The sequence below is a fragment of the Cottoperca gobio genome, chromosome 4 (genome assembly GCF_900634415.1).
Source record: "Cottoperca gobio chromosome 4, fCotGob3.1, whole genome shotgun sequence".
Lineage (NCBI taxonomy): Eukaryota > Metazoa > Chordata > Actinopteri > Perciformes > Bovichtidae > Cottoperca > Cottoperca gobio.
In genome coordinates, this window is record NC_041358.1 from 10,404,650 (window position 1) to 10,420,086 (window position 15,437).

Genomic DNA, 15,437 nt, shown 5'->3' on the forward strand with positions numbered 1-15,437 from the left:
ATGAAAAACTTGAAAAGTAATGAATTAGCCTTCGTCAAAATATGAATAATCCAAATAAAAGCAATACACTTTGTCAATCTCTACAGGGTTTTTTTCAAATTCTGGCCAAACTGAAGCAATTAACACACAACAAAGCTACTTAGTAAAAAGTGGAATCTTCTCTAAATCATGTCCAGAGTGTCAAAACAGCTCTTTATATCAAACACAGCTCTCCCATTACGATATGTCACAGGGGAGTGCGCTGTGTTTGTAAGTTGTACAGTTGCCTGTAACAATATTGATAGTTATGACTTCTGTAGCACATCTCTAAAAACATTTAACAATTCAAAAATTGTGATTCACCAAAGGTCTTGGTACTTGGGACTGTTAATTTATGTGATTCATTTAATTATACCAACTAGGCTTACCTACTGTATATGTCATAGTTTAACAAGGCAAGGCAGCTTTATTTATATAACAACATTTCAAATACAGAGGTAATAAAAAAACAAACATTAGAATGACATACAAAAATAATAGGTAATACAAAAAGAACAAAATCAATTTACATAATATAAGATATATGATAATATATATAAATAAATAAAAATATATTATTAAATAAAAATAATAAATAAAATACTGTCCATTAATTAAAATCCAACAGACCAGAAATGTGCTTACAGTGCAGTTGTAAGTTGTAGAGAAACCAATAAATAAAACAGCACAGTGTTAATTTAGATTAAAAGAGACAAAGTTAACCATTTATTCAAGAGTTCTTCAGATTCAAGCTTATCAGTAAGTCAGGATAGGGTATGAACAGTGGAGAAAAACAAGTGATGGTGACTTAAAGGTATTCAATTCAAAGGTTTCCTCAGCAGCATTGCACATTTGATTTACTTTTAAGTATGAATTATAGCATTTTAGTGCAAAAATAAACAGTGTTGCTCTCTCAGTACCATTTATTCCAATTCCTTCATTGACTGATTGTTCCACTTAATGATTGTTATGATTGACTTTGGTCTATAGTATCAACACAATGCATGTGGTAACTGGACAGAAACTGACATTCATATCACACACTCAGCTTTAAATCGCCTCAAGATAGTCATAGACCACCAGTCTTGTATGTGCTGCATTCAAGCTAAACAGTTTAGATCTGCCTTAATAATAATAATAATAATAATAATAATATAATAATAATAATAATAATAATAATAATAATAATAATAATAATAATAATAAGCTTTATTTGTATAGCACCTTTCATACAAGAATTGCTTCACAGCAAAAACATAACAATTAGTACAAGATTAGACAGAATAAGAGCATTTACAGTACAATAATCACAGTATTGATGTAAATGAGTCTGAAGTACAGTTATAAAAATAGCAGAATTAAAATAGTATAAAATAGCAGAATTAAAATATAATATAGCAGAATTAAAATTGTATAAAAATAGCTGAATTAAAATAGCAGATAAAATAGCAGAATTAAAATAGTATAAAATAACATTGGAAGTCATGCCTAGTTTCCCTATCTGTGCCGTACTTAACGACCCTACTGCCGGGAAATCACATTCATCACACCATTCTTGTAAATGTCTTAAACTATCAGAGCCATATTTTCAAAGCATGAGATCAACAATGGGCCCTGTGGCCCTTCAACTGGTTTACTCCCTTTGGTTAAAGCCAGTTTTTCTCCAATACACATTTATCAGAGAAACTTCCTCTTTTTCCTGTGGTAAAACAGACTATTTGATCTCAGGCTTTTCAAAAATACACACTCTGAAATTCATCTCAGTTACCTTTACACATTCAATGTTAAACCAGGCATAGCAAAAATGTATGAAATCATTTAAATTAGTTTAAAGTAGCACCATTAAAAGGCTAAGATAAAAATATATAAAATATCACCATTAAAAGGTTAAAGTAAAAAGATATGTTTTTAGCTTACGTTTGAAGATATTGAGCGAGCGTGCCTCCCTAATGTCTGCAGGTAAAGTGTTCCATAGCTTTGGTGCATAATTGCAAAAGGCTGATTTTCTTTTGGATGTTTCTGGGAACATTTAATAAACCAGTAGTGGATGATCGTAATGTTCTTGGGGGCACATAGTTGATTAGAGAGTTGGCAGTGTAACTTTGTGCGGTTCTGTTTAGGGCTTGGTATACAAGAAGGAGGACCTTAAAGTAAATTCTAAAAGTTACTGGAAGCCAGTGTAGAGCAGGCTAACACTGGACTGATGTGGTCTCTCCTCTTGGTTCTAGTCAGCAGCCTCGCTGCAGCGTTTTGGATGAGCTGAAGTCTCTCTGTTGTTTTTTTTGGCAGGCCGGTAAAGAGTGCGTTACAGTAATCGAGTCGGCTTGAGATGAAAGCATGGATTAGTTTTTCAGCATCCTTTTGATTTATAAATTGTCTGATTTTAGCTATATTTATAAGGTGGAAGAATGATGTTTTTGTCACCTTGTTTATGTGGGATTTAAAGCTTAGATCTGAGTCTATGATAACACCAAGACTTGTAACTTCAGGTTTAATCAAAGGAGTAAGTTTCCCCATCATCTCTCTTTTTCTAGTAGGATTTCAGTTTTGTTCTCATTTAATTTTAAGAAATTATTGCTCATCCATTTATTTACAGGATAAGAATTGAGACCTTATTTGTATCAGAGTTTAGTCTGAGGTCACTAATTATTTTAGTCAGAGCAGTTTCGGTACTGTGGCATGCTCTGAAGACTGATTGAAATTCCTCCAGGATGTTGTTTTCTTTAAGTGATGCTGGCTCTGATTAAAGTTATTTTATTATTGAGGAACAATGTGAGTTCTTCACACTTTGATGCAGAGGACAGCGGAGGGGTGGGGGCAGTGTTCAGTAGCTGGTTAATAGTCGAGAATAGTATTCTAGAATTTCCAACATTCTCTGTGACAATCTTAGAAAAGTAATCCTTTCTTGCCAGCTGCATTGCTTTATCATAGGCAGCCATGGATTCTTTGTAGATATCGTAGTTAACTGTGAGCTTAGTTTTCCTCCATCTTCGTTCAGCTGCTCTACACGTCCTCTTAGTCTGAGTAACATTGCTGTTGTTTAACTATGGGGAGATTCTGTCAGTGGATTTCTTTTTTACCTTTAATGGAGCAACAGTATCCAGGGTAGATGACAAGTTGTTGTTTAGATTTTCAACCATGAGATTTAAGGAGCAGTCTGAGCATGGCTGAAATGATCTCATGATGTTAGAGAATGTTTCCACTGCTGTGTCATCTAGTATTCTTTTTTGACCACTTTCTCTCTTTTGGTCTTTGTTAAGAGTAGGTTAGCATCAAAACACACACAGTGATGGTCAGATATTGGTAATTCGATTACTGAGACCTTATCGATGTCCAGCCTTGTCGTTATCACTAAGTCTAGCGTGTTACCATGCTGATGAGTGGGTTCACTGATATTTTGTTTTAGATCATAGCTGTCTAGTAACTTTTCAAGTTCAATAGTCTTGGGATCATTCTTCTTATTTACGTGAATATTTAGGTCTCCATGCAGGATTATTCTTTTACATCTAGTGATGCTGAGTGAAATCAGCTCTGATAATTCCTCTAGAAATAGTTCTGAATATTTTTGGTGGCCTGTACAATGTGATGATGAGCAAAGATCATTCTGCTTTGAGCTCAATAGCAAGATATTCAAATGATGTAAATTCACCCAGGTCAATGTCATTACATACAAGCGACGCTGACATTAATGCGGATGTGGAAAATTGACACTGACATTAATGCAGATGTGTATTAGTTACATTATTTTTTGTTGCTCCTATCAGGTCAAACTTAATGTGATTTATCATATATGTTTCCTGACATCTCTCCCAAAAGTGTATTATGTTTTCAGAAAGTGTTATTTTAATAATATAATGTATTTTTGTGGTTGCAAAGCAGACTCTCTTGAAGTATTTAGGAATTGATTTGATAGAATACCAAGGCAATGTATTATGAAAAGTTTATACATTGATTATTATTGCACAAAACATGAACTTTTCTGGAACCTTTAGTATTGCTTATGTGAACAGTGTGTCCTGTGTGTCTGGCCGATGCGTCATGTTGTGTTCGTGCAGCCTCTTGTGCAATCAATGTATCGACCCTCGCTACTCTACGAAGTCTGCAGCTGGGGACAAATATATAGGAGTTGACCTCAGTTAGACTTTGTCACTGCGGAGCTGCTCGTCGAAATGCAATTGTGTTTAATCCTTTTGTTTCTCCAACTGTGGGGGAGCGTGGAAATTACTTTATCACAGAATGGTAAGACAGACTTTTTAAAATATTCACTTTTCAGAAGTGCATACGATTGTCAGGTTACAGGGAGGGGGATGTAGTGTATGCATGTGATGTTGGTTTACCTGCAGTATAGTCTACAGTAGTCTCAAAGTTAATTTACATGTTGTGATATGCACTAATGAGAAAACGTCCAATTTCCTCTTTTTCTCCCATATTGCTGTTTGTTAGCATGTTCAAAGCTCCCAGATGTTCCTCACGCCCATGTGTCAGAGGAGACCCAAAAAGCTGAGTACCAAGAAGGAAACGTGATACATTTCACTTGTGAAACTGGTTATATATCGGGTCCAACCATCAGATATGTATGTATAAGCGAAGGGTGGTATACAGTCCGTCATGGAAAGTGCTACTGTGAGTTAAATGGTTTTCTGCTCGACTCTTCATTCATTATGTTGCAACGTCAGCTAAATTAACTGTAATGTAATGTAATGTAATGTAACTTGGGTGATTTCAGTAAGCAGGTTACAACAAATGTGAATCCTTTATAAGTTTTATTTTCAAAAGATCTATTTCAATTTTCCAAAGGTCCAGGGTAGTTTGACGGATTATTCACACAACTGTAATTATATAGAATTAATTGTCCATACCTGTGCATGCTAACATTTGGAAATACCTGAATAACTTTTCACTTCACTTTCAAAAGTAATTAATCAGATGGAACTGAGAGAGTTGAAAATGTTTTATATTATGTTGCTGACAACAATTTCTGGTAACTAGACATCAGTCTGCTTCTTCAAAGCAACAAATCAATAATATATATATACATTACATTGTGTGGCAGCCATATATATATATATATATATATATATATATATATATATATATATATATATATGGCTGCCACACAATGTAATGTAATTGTCAAAATAAAAAGATCACGTCAGTTTGCTAGTTTTTTGACTAAAATTCAACAATGAAGCCTCAAAGAAAAAAGTTCAAAATAGGGTTTTTAAAAATCACCTTATTAAGAAACTGTGGTTGATATATAATCTTTTTTTTCTTTTCAGTAAAGCCATGTGTACTTCCTGATGACACTCCAAATGGCTATTATCAAATTACCCACGGTGAAGACTTTGTTTTTGGAACAACAATCAAATACTTTTGTAATGAAGGGTATGTGCATCTGGAATGATTTATAGAAACTAGACATAATGGCAACACAGCCTTTATAAGCAGTATTTACATCATTTAAAACTCTATACAAAATGTTGTACAATGTAGCTGCATGTCTAACAAACACATATCGTATATAATAAAAAATATGTTAAATTCATATTTCAGAGGCAGAGTGCTCTTAACTATATTATAGTGTGTTATAAACCATATGTTAGTTGTATTTATACTGCTAATAAATGATAAATAGGGCGTGTTGAAATAAAAAAGAGATATTAACATTGTTTTGCTTCCCATGGTAATTTTTCTGATGGTGTTTTTATCTCATAATGTTCTTTGCAGGTATCAAATGGTGAGTAAGGATGACACCAGGACTTGTTTTCTGGACAAATGGACCCATCACGTGCCAATATGTGAACGTAAGTCTTAGTGACCACACAGCAGCAATGTTGTTCAAAGTTATGTCAATAACTATCAACTTCATAGACAGTTTTTGTTTGTTATTTAACAAACAAAGCTTTTATTTTATTGAAACAGAATAGGCTCTTCAGCATCTCAGTAGAATTGCAAAGTCAGAGGAGCTATTACAGGCAGCCCTGCTTCAGGAAGCTGAAGTCCCATTCATTTTTCACACACACCATGTTAAATGACTCATAGTTGGAGCACTTCTACGGCGTGGATTGGCATGAAACTCTCTTGGTTGAATCATCAGTACAAAACAGCATTATAAAGTATGTGTTTCTTTGATAAAAACTCAAAGGTACAAGCTTGTATGTAAAAACTAAGGGGGAGAGGTTAACTACGACTCCCAAGGTGCATTTTGGCAAAAAACATCCAATCACCGTTATGTGCGCCAATAACGGCAGATAAAAGATTATGATGTTGAGAAAACATATTTTACAATCTGAAGCTTCAATCAATTCACCCATAATGTTCTGGGTCAATTTTGGGTGAATTCAGCATCTATGGTGATGTGTTTTGTTCACAACTGCAATGTCAAAGCTTTTTGAGTTGTTGTCCGCGACTCTCACTGGCTTCTTCTCCATCGGAACCACAACCGAGGCTAATGGGTACTGTTAGCATTTAATACCTGTCGACCATACCAAAAAGACCGGAGTGGTGGTCATAGTATTAACTGATAGGGATTGTTACATTAATTAAAGGAGACTGCTCCTAATACTAGGATGGGTTAAATGCCTAATAAATGTCCACATTTCACTGGATACATGTGTGTGACCATTAAAAGAGGATTCAAATGCTCAATTTTCCATTATTTAGAAAAGTCCTGTGTTTTCTATGCTAAAGGTTCAATGTGTAAGATATTCCAAAATTTAAATTTAAAACATTGAAACATTTACCTTAACATTATCAACAGAATGTGAAGAGGTAACAGTTTTGATGTTACGTCAAAGACGTCTAAGTGTTGTGTAGCAGAGATATCTTCTGAAACAGCAGTCTAACTGACTAGCTCCGCTCCGTCCTGTATGTAATACCACTTGTTCCTCTAGAGGTGATAGTGAGTCACTGTAGCTCCAGTCTGCCCTCAGTACAGAGGGAGAAGAAGTACAGCTCGCTTGTAAATATTACAGACATGTTCCATCTGTGTTTTATAGTTTTTTTATTGGTTTACATTCAAAGTGGCAGAAACGAGAAAACCTCCCGCACCACCTCGCCTCGTCCTCACAGCTGCCAGGAGGCTGTTTCGCTGAGTGCAGCGCTGTCGGCAGCCCCGAGAAACAGCCTAGTTAGCGCGAGTTCAGCCACAGCACAGGGGAACTGCAAACTAGATATATATGCCAAACTACTACAACTAAAATATGGACCCAGTTTAGAGGTGAAATACGGCCCCTTATTTCTTTGGTGCAGGTGGCTCAGAATTACACATAGAACCTTTAAAGGAGACATATTATGCTAATTTTCAGGTTCATACTTGTTATTTGGGTTTCTAGAACATGTTTAGATACTTTGATTTTTTTTTTTTACTAAAAAAAATTGCTTCAGTGACCTGACTGACTTTTTGCATGTACTCAGCTTTGAGCTGCAACCCCCCGTCTGCAGATGGAGGGCTCATAGTAAAAAATGCACCAGAAAATGACAATCCCATACTTCCTGACCGCTTCCTCACATTCAGCTGTGATGGTCCTGGGAAATATCTGAATGGAAGTTCAGTGCTGATATGTGGTAAAGATGGACAGTGGGACAAAACATTCCCCTCTTGTGAAGGTAATTTAAAAAATAACTCTGTACACAATATGTATGCAATACTTTTTTATAAGTATGTTAAAACACACGAAAATGACTGCATACATACATAACCCCTATCCAAAAGGTTTTCATTTGATAATATCTCTTTTATTCTTTCCAGACATCACTTGTGATCCTGGCGTGATGCTCCCTGGACTCAATGTAGCTGGACAACCACCATCAAATGAAACGATGAAGGTTGGACATAAATTACGATTTTACTGCGACAATGAATACACAATAGATGGCTCTGAAGAAATTGAATGTTTACAAACTGGGAAGTGGAATGCCGCCTTTCCAACTTGCGCTGGTAGGTTCACTTTCATTGGCGGTTGATCCCATTTACATCAATTTTGCATATTTGAGTTTACCCATCTTTTTAGGCAAACTTGAATATTGATTAATATTAGAGAGTACATATATTCACAGAAGAACTCATAGAAGATAGTAAACATGTATGGTAATTAGATGAGGACAAAACCTAAATATTTAAAAGTTTATTAGATATACAGGAGATGGATGTTTACATGTGAGATATGGTCACATTAAACTCAAAGCCTGATCAGAGCCAAAGTTGAATATTAAAGGCATTTATATCACATTTGCCCTTAAGCAGCTATATGTATACACTAATGATTAAACCTGCAATCATTGATTTATTTTTTTAGTCATTTGTGTGCAGCGGAAACAAGCTGTGGTACAACACTGACAAAAATGATTTTAAGTTAGTATGAAGAAATTCTTAGCAAAGGGTTGCTTATTTACACATGAGTTGTGTTTCTGGCCAGCTGGCAAATGAAAGTTCAATATTAACTCTCCTTTTAGCTCTGCTTTGGTCTCCATCAACTTATACCAAAATGATGTGGCTCTTTAGAAGCTAAATGCTCCACTACATTCACCAGCTATTATCTTACCTGCTGTTTGGTGCTGAGCAGGTAACAGTGGCTTTTAAGTTGTTTTTTTTGCTCCGTGACATGATGATGCTATGACAGACGTGTTGGTGAACCAAAACAGTACATTTGTGGGCCGGAATAAAATCAATGTAATGTGATCTATTGTTAGCATAAAAATTAGTAATACTCATTAATAAAAGGAAACATCTACATAGATTGAAACTTCAGTAAGTAATGCCCCTTCCTGTATCTTTGTTGTTACAAAGATTTGGTCACTTAAGATGAATTCCAAAAAGTCAGATCTTAAATCCAGTTTGCTATCGTTTATACTGTTGAAACTCTTGATTTATCACATGCTCTTTTTTAAAACAGAAAAATGCAAAGTCGCAGATGTATCAGACAGCGTACGCCTCAACACATATGTACCAAACAAACAACTAAGAAAAGGACAACATTTGAGGTTTGAATGCCGCAATCAAAGAGACTTTATCCGGGGGAATGACGTCATTGAATGTTTGGCAAACGGACAGTGGAGTGATCTCTTCCCAACATGCGGAGGTGAATCGTTTTCTGTCATGTCCCCTTGCTCCTCTACATCAACGTCTTACATACCTGTTATCTTTCTGCTGCTATTTTCCTAGTATATATTAGTTTTCTTTGTAAAAAATTACTGTAACTTAAGACATTTTCACCTAGTATTAACATTAAATCTACTTACAATTAAATAAAGTTAAATTAACACCTCTCTAAAAAGGTGTCTGAACAAGACTTGAACATTAAAACCTTCATGAAGGTAGGATTTGCTGCAGAGCTGTTGTATTAGACTGTATCAGTTGTCACTAGGTGTACCTAATAAACTGGCAGTGTGTACATATATACAGACTTCTATAAGAAAAAGACCTAAAGGGCTTTTTCGGTAAATGACTCATTTGTGTTTATTTTTGTGTTTTTTTATATTCTTTTAGCTCCTTTGAATTGTGGAAAAGCACCAAACCTTGCAAATGGAGACACCCGGGAAAGTCTTCGTTTCCAGTACAGACATAGCGAAAGGGTTGAATACATCTGTCAGAACTACTACATCATGGAGGGTGAGCCTCGCAAAACCTGCATCAATGGTAAATGGAGTGGACAGATGAGATGCCTCAGTAAGTTACAATTCCTTTTACATTTTTCATGTTGAGAAAACTGATTTTGGCAACAATGCGTCACACAACTTTGCCCTACAAAGCCAAAACAGAGTTACTACATGGTTACTAGTCAGCTAAAGATACATCAAGTCAGAGCTAGCAGGGGAGATAGTCCAAGTAATGAAATGAGGCAGCAGAGGAATTCAATCATAATGCAGAAAAAAAAACAGGTAAACTCCTGCTGAAGATAATTAGCTTAGCAAAGCAGTAACAGTAGGCTAACTGCCAACTCAGCTCTTGACTAGTGAAAGTCATGTGATTGGTTTCGCGTAAGCTACCTTTTAATGACATATTTGAACAGTAGATTGTTGATTTCAATATATTTTAATTAGAAACACACAAACATCTAATCCCTATAACTATGTACTGTAGTGATCAAAATAAGTTTTATGTTTATTAAAGCAAGGAGTGCAGCATTATTTTTAAAGTCATATGTAGGTTCTTAATCAACCTTAGAGGGTATAAAATAAAGGCAATTTAAACGTCCTATCTGTTTAACAGTGTGCTGTCCAGTAATGCTCTATATGTTGAACATTGTAACAGAACAAGTTACTGATTACATTTCAGACAATGTGCTTAGTTTTCAAGCTGTAAATATATTTTTTGTCAAATAACTACATATGGATCCGATGAATAAAATGCTATGTATCCATTATCTCTTGCAGAACCCTGCACTGTGGATAGACAAACCATGAGCACATATAATATTGACTTCTATTATGGCAGTGACAATAAACTGTATTCAACCCATCTTGATGAAATCCAGTTCAGGTGTACCACAGGAAGGCCTAACGGCAGATTGAGCATGCGTCAGAGATGTGTTGATGGTGTGATGGACCTGCCAACTTGCCAGTAAAGCTTTTTTAGTCAACTGGATGTCATAACCATAAGCTGCCTGGACAAACATGTACATGATTAACCAAAGTAAAGAGTTAGACAAGTTATGTCCTGATCCAGTGTCTATACTCCAGTGCTATGTGTGGCCATTTTAATAAAACATATATTTTCATTTGGTCTGTTTTCTGCCTCTATGAGAGTAAAGTATTTGTCCAGTTTTTAGTTTTTACATGATGAGAGGAAGATTCAAGTCAGCTTTTCTGAAGAAAACTGTTGGAAGATGAAAGAAATATCCAAAATAATAATGTACCACAATAAATTACCAACTTGGGCCCAGTTTCCTGATAATGATTGATCTTAGAAGTCAAGAGAGTTTTCTATGAATGTTTCTACAAACGGTCTTTAAGGGATAGTCCACCCCAAAATGAAAATGACATATTCTTCCACTTACCTGTAGTGCTATTTATATCTGACTTTTCTCTAATATAAGGAAACTAGATGGCACTCGGCTTGTGGTGCTCAAAGCACCAAAAGAATACATTTGAGAAACTCAACAGCAATGTCTCTTTCCAAAAATTATGATCTGATTACTCGAAATAATTACGAGACCTTGTGTTCGGTTTCATGTAAGAACTATTTTCTTTCTACAGAAGCTACGCCTGCCAACGAGTAAGCAGGTGGTTCTCGTCCTTGAGCAGATGCACAGTTCAACAAAACATTGAATATTACACAAAGAAATGTTTTATAGTTAGAATTGTTCATCGTGAAAACAGAGCTTAATGTTCAGTAAACACCCTACAACTTTCAGCTTGCTGCCTTCAATAATTCATGTTCCTCGGTGGGAGTCAGTTTCAGAAAGTAGAGTTTACCTGCTCCTGCTGCACTGAAGTCTTTTCTTCAATATGCACGTCATATACTGTTATATAATTAAGCAATAGCTCACGACAGGCCGTGGTATATGGTCATTATATCACAGTTAAGGGGCGTGGTTCGGCCCGACGCGAAGCACTTACCACTTAGCATATCACTTAACTGTGATATAATGAGCATATATCACGGTCTGAAGTGAGCTATTGCTTCTATAAAACGGTTACCATGTGTGGCAATATGAAAGAAAAATACACACTCCAATTTAAATAGTTTTTCTTATAAAATAATGATGTTCAAAATAAAATAGTCCCTCCGTTGCCTTCTGCACAAAACATAGTGCGAGGTGGTTGCTATGCAACAACACTAACAGCTGCTCTTCACGTAGCTCTGCATGTCGTCTTTTAGGGGCTGTTTTCTCTGGAGATAGGCACTGATCAATCCACTCCTCCAGAGTAAAGCTTTGTAAGTTTGTTTCTTAACGGACGTAATTTAACAGCTGTAACGGTTGTAGCTTTTTCTCAGACGCGGAGGGATACTGCCTTGTTGTGAAAAGTAACTACAATTCTACCCGTGATATACGCTCATTATACCACGGCTAAGAACCAATCAGATTGCTTGATTTGACATGTCCGTTTTATACTGTACATATGTACGGCTATATACTATACTGTACATATATACGGCTATATACTGTACAGTTGTTAATGTCATTCTGTCATCATTTGTGTTATAGACCTATATGCGTCTTTCAAACAACATACGCACCAAAAAGCAGAAAAGAGAAGATATGCAACCTGGAAATATATTATCAGAAAAGTCTAATTAAGGTTTAAAATACACATCAGCCAAACTATTTTGGGGGATTTTAATGTATTGTTTGTTTGGGTCAATTTGTGTGATTTGTAATCCCATTTTTTTCCCATGTATAGAAAATCCCCAGACTTATCTTTCAAACAGTGAAAAGGTCAACACTGACTTGAAGCATTTTTCAACATTTAACCAAAACTTCAATGTTTTGGTGGACTAAAACTAATAACACATGGAACACAGGAGGTTATTTATAGCTTCAAATTAATTTAAACAACTTTAAACTATTTGCCGAGAACATAATACCTTTACAGTTATTTAAGAATTTGATTGAAGGGCTGCTGAACACATATGTTGTATGCACAAAAGAGGCTGTATGAGCCCTTCTGGAACGTTGAGTAATGCAAACAGTGTGAGTTGGTGTGTTGTAGTGCGACATGCATTGTACAATCCCACTGGGCAGTCCTCGTTATGAACCTTAGTGCTCCCTAAGGACTCAAGCACACAGCAATTCTGCTCAGAAAACAATGTTTGTCAAAAAATCATGCTATTGTCTGTAATCCTTCTGTTTCTCCAACTGTGGGGGAACGTGAAAGTGTATTCATCACAATATGGTGAGTAGGAGTCTTTTAATAACGGAATAGTTATAATTAAACTTTGTGAAGAAACAGTGTTTAGACAAAATGGAGGGTACTGAATGCAAAGAGGAGAGAAAGACTTCTTAGTAAGTTGCATGGTTTGATTTCTGTTATTGCCTTATTACAGGAAGACTTAGCACATGAGGGATGTAACCATTGTCTCAAAATGATATTTGTATAAATAAGACTCTTTTTTTCTTTTATTTACATATAACTCTAAAAATGGGCATTTGTGTAATATAAAAAGTAGGATTTTGCAACACTTCATCTTCTTTGCGGCGTGACTCATAGATACAAGAAGAATAATGTGTATCTCTATAAATTCCTCTTAAATATATGTTTTTGTTATATTCTCTTCTGTGCTCTCCATTCTTATGTTTCTTTCTAAGGTTTTTAAAGGTGCAATGTGTAATGCCTGCACAGCATTTCACCTCTACTACTGGGTCCATCAAGTTATAAAAATACATTTAAAAAAGAAAGCCAACTACTAACTAACAGCAGGGCAAGAATACGCAACATTCGACCAAACTGCTGAAACTCTGAGAGCCGGTTACAAACAACAGAGCTGTGTTATAATCTTCACATGTGGCCTCAGACTATAGTTTACGTTGCCTGTGCCACAAACCAGGGGCTGTATGGTTACGCTCTGATAGTTTGTTTATTGGATTAAATCCAAAGGGGCAGAAACGAGAAAATGTCCAGCACCTTCGTCTCTTCCTCACCGCGTCCAGGAGAACACCCCAAGAAGTCGGGGTGGTCCCCTGGGATCAGACCCCTGATGCTGGGTTTGTGCTGGCTAAATTGGAGCTAAATGCTAACTGAAGAATCGTCTCCCTGAGCCATCGCACGCTCTACTCTGAGAAAAGTAGTCCCCTGGCGCTAGGAGGATGAGGGGTGGGTGCGAGTTGTTTTCTCGTTTCTGCCACTTTGGATTTAATCCAATAAACAGACTATCAAAACGCACAAGACCATGGATGTATTATTGACAATTCCTCAATGCAGCTCTACTTCTTTGTTCTCTGTAATGAGGGCAGACTGGCACTACAGGGACTCACTATCGCCTCTTGAGGAACAAGTGGTATTACAAGACAGGTCGGGGCTCGTCAAATGATCATTTCAGTATAAATCTCTGCAACACAATACATCGTTGTAAAGTTATCACATCTTTGACGTAACGTCAACACTGTTACTTTGTCACATTCTTCACATTCTGTTGATAATGTTTTTAAAATTCTGGCCATAACTTTCACATTGCACCTTTAACATCTATATATAAATGTTTTATTTGTAGCTCTTCAGTGTTGTTGTCATTGTTTTCTTTTTATAGTTATAAGTGTTGTATGCAGCTAAAAATAACTTTGGATGAGCCAACCCCCAACTCTAACCCTCCTTTTTACAGTACTGTGCCATCATGTGTGACAATGTGTGTAATCTCCTCTTCTCTTCCCATGTTGTTGACCAAAAACGCTGAGTACCAATGAGGTCATGTGACACATTTCACTTGTGAACCTGGTTAAACTACATCAGGTCCAACCATCAGATATGTATGCACAAGCGAGGGCAGTCCAATAGGAAACGTGCTACTGTAGGTTGAATGACTACTGTTGTTGTTGCCCCTTGAATGTATAAGATCATGTAGCAGGATTTCAGGAATGAGGTCACAAAAGTGGAAACTATTATAGGCCAATGAAATGGGTGTATTTCCACATCAAAATCTTGCCTTTGGGTTTGTTTTCAGCTTCAAGATGTGCCCCCCCGCCTTCAGATGGAGCGGTAACTGTAAAAGGTTTACCAGAAAATGGCGATCCCATACTTACTGGTCACTTAATCACATTTATCTGTGATGTTCCTGGGAAATATCTGACAGGAAGTTCAGCGCTGACATGTGGTGAAGATGGACAGTGGGATAATCCATTCCCTTCTTGCAGAGGTAAAGACTTTTTATTTATTTATTGTAAACCATTTGTTGGAAAATTTAACATGCTACACAATATTTGCCATAAGACATGTTGCAAATATTGTGTAACTCTGCAGTAGACATAGCTGAAAATGTCATAATTGCAACCCGATAACGCGTAAACTTGTACTTTCTCTGTCAATGTCCATATTCTTTTAGGTCCTTTGGATTCTGTGAGGATGTTGCGTAAAACTGATTTTTGTTTCCAGTGTTTGAATGTAGCAACTTGAATAATATTAACATATTATATTAATTGTACAGAGCCATTACACATTACAGTCCTTATACATTGCATAATAAAAGTGGACATAAAGAATAAGAAACAGGCAACAATGTGTGTTAAATTATGCTGACAGTAGAGCATAACTCTGCCGTACGAAGACAAAACATAGTAACTACATATTTGGAGAAAATGTTGTTTCTGACTTTTTGGCATCTGTTTTAACCTATTAAAAATACTGTCACGGTAATGCAGAATTTCCTTGAAACAACATGTCTAGCTAGCTAGCTAAACTAAAGGTAAATCTCAATTTACTCACTGACTTTTCCCTAGCTATTATCTGTTGAAAAAGGAAATGTCTGCTGATTTGGTTTAATTAAA

At 36.1% G+C, this 15,437-nt stretch overlaps 1 protein-coding gene across 1 annotated transcript; it reads left to right on the forward strand.

Annotated features, from left to right (window-relative positions):
- Nucleotides 1-4,117: 4,117 nt before the first annotated feature.
- Nucleotides 4,118-10,736, forward strand: LOC115007301 (complement factor H-like). Its single transcript, XM_029430109.1, has 9 exons — nucleotides 4,118-4,257; nucleotides 4,462-4,641; nucleotides 5,298-5,403; nucleotides 5,746-5,822; nucleotides 7,435-7,626; nucleotides 7,769-7,957; nucleotides 8,913-9,098; nucleotides 9,506-9,685; nucleotides 10,393-10,736. Exons 1-9 carry the CDS (start codon nucleotides 4,188-4,190, stop codon nucleotides 10,581-10,583), a joined length of 1,371 nt encoding a protein of 456 aa, XP_029285969.1. The 5' UTR covers nucleotides 4,118-4,187; the 3' UTR covers nucleotides 10,584-10,736.
- The last annotated feature ends 4,701 nt before the right edge of the window (nucleotides 10,737-15,437 follow it).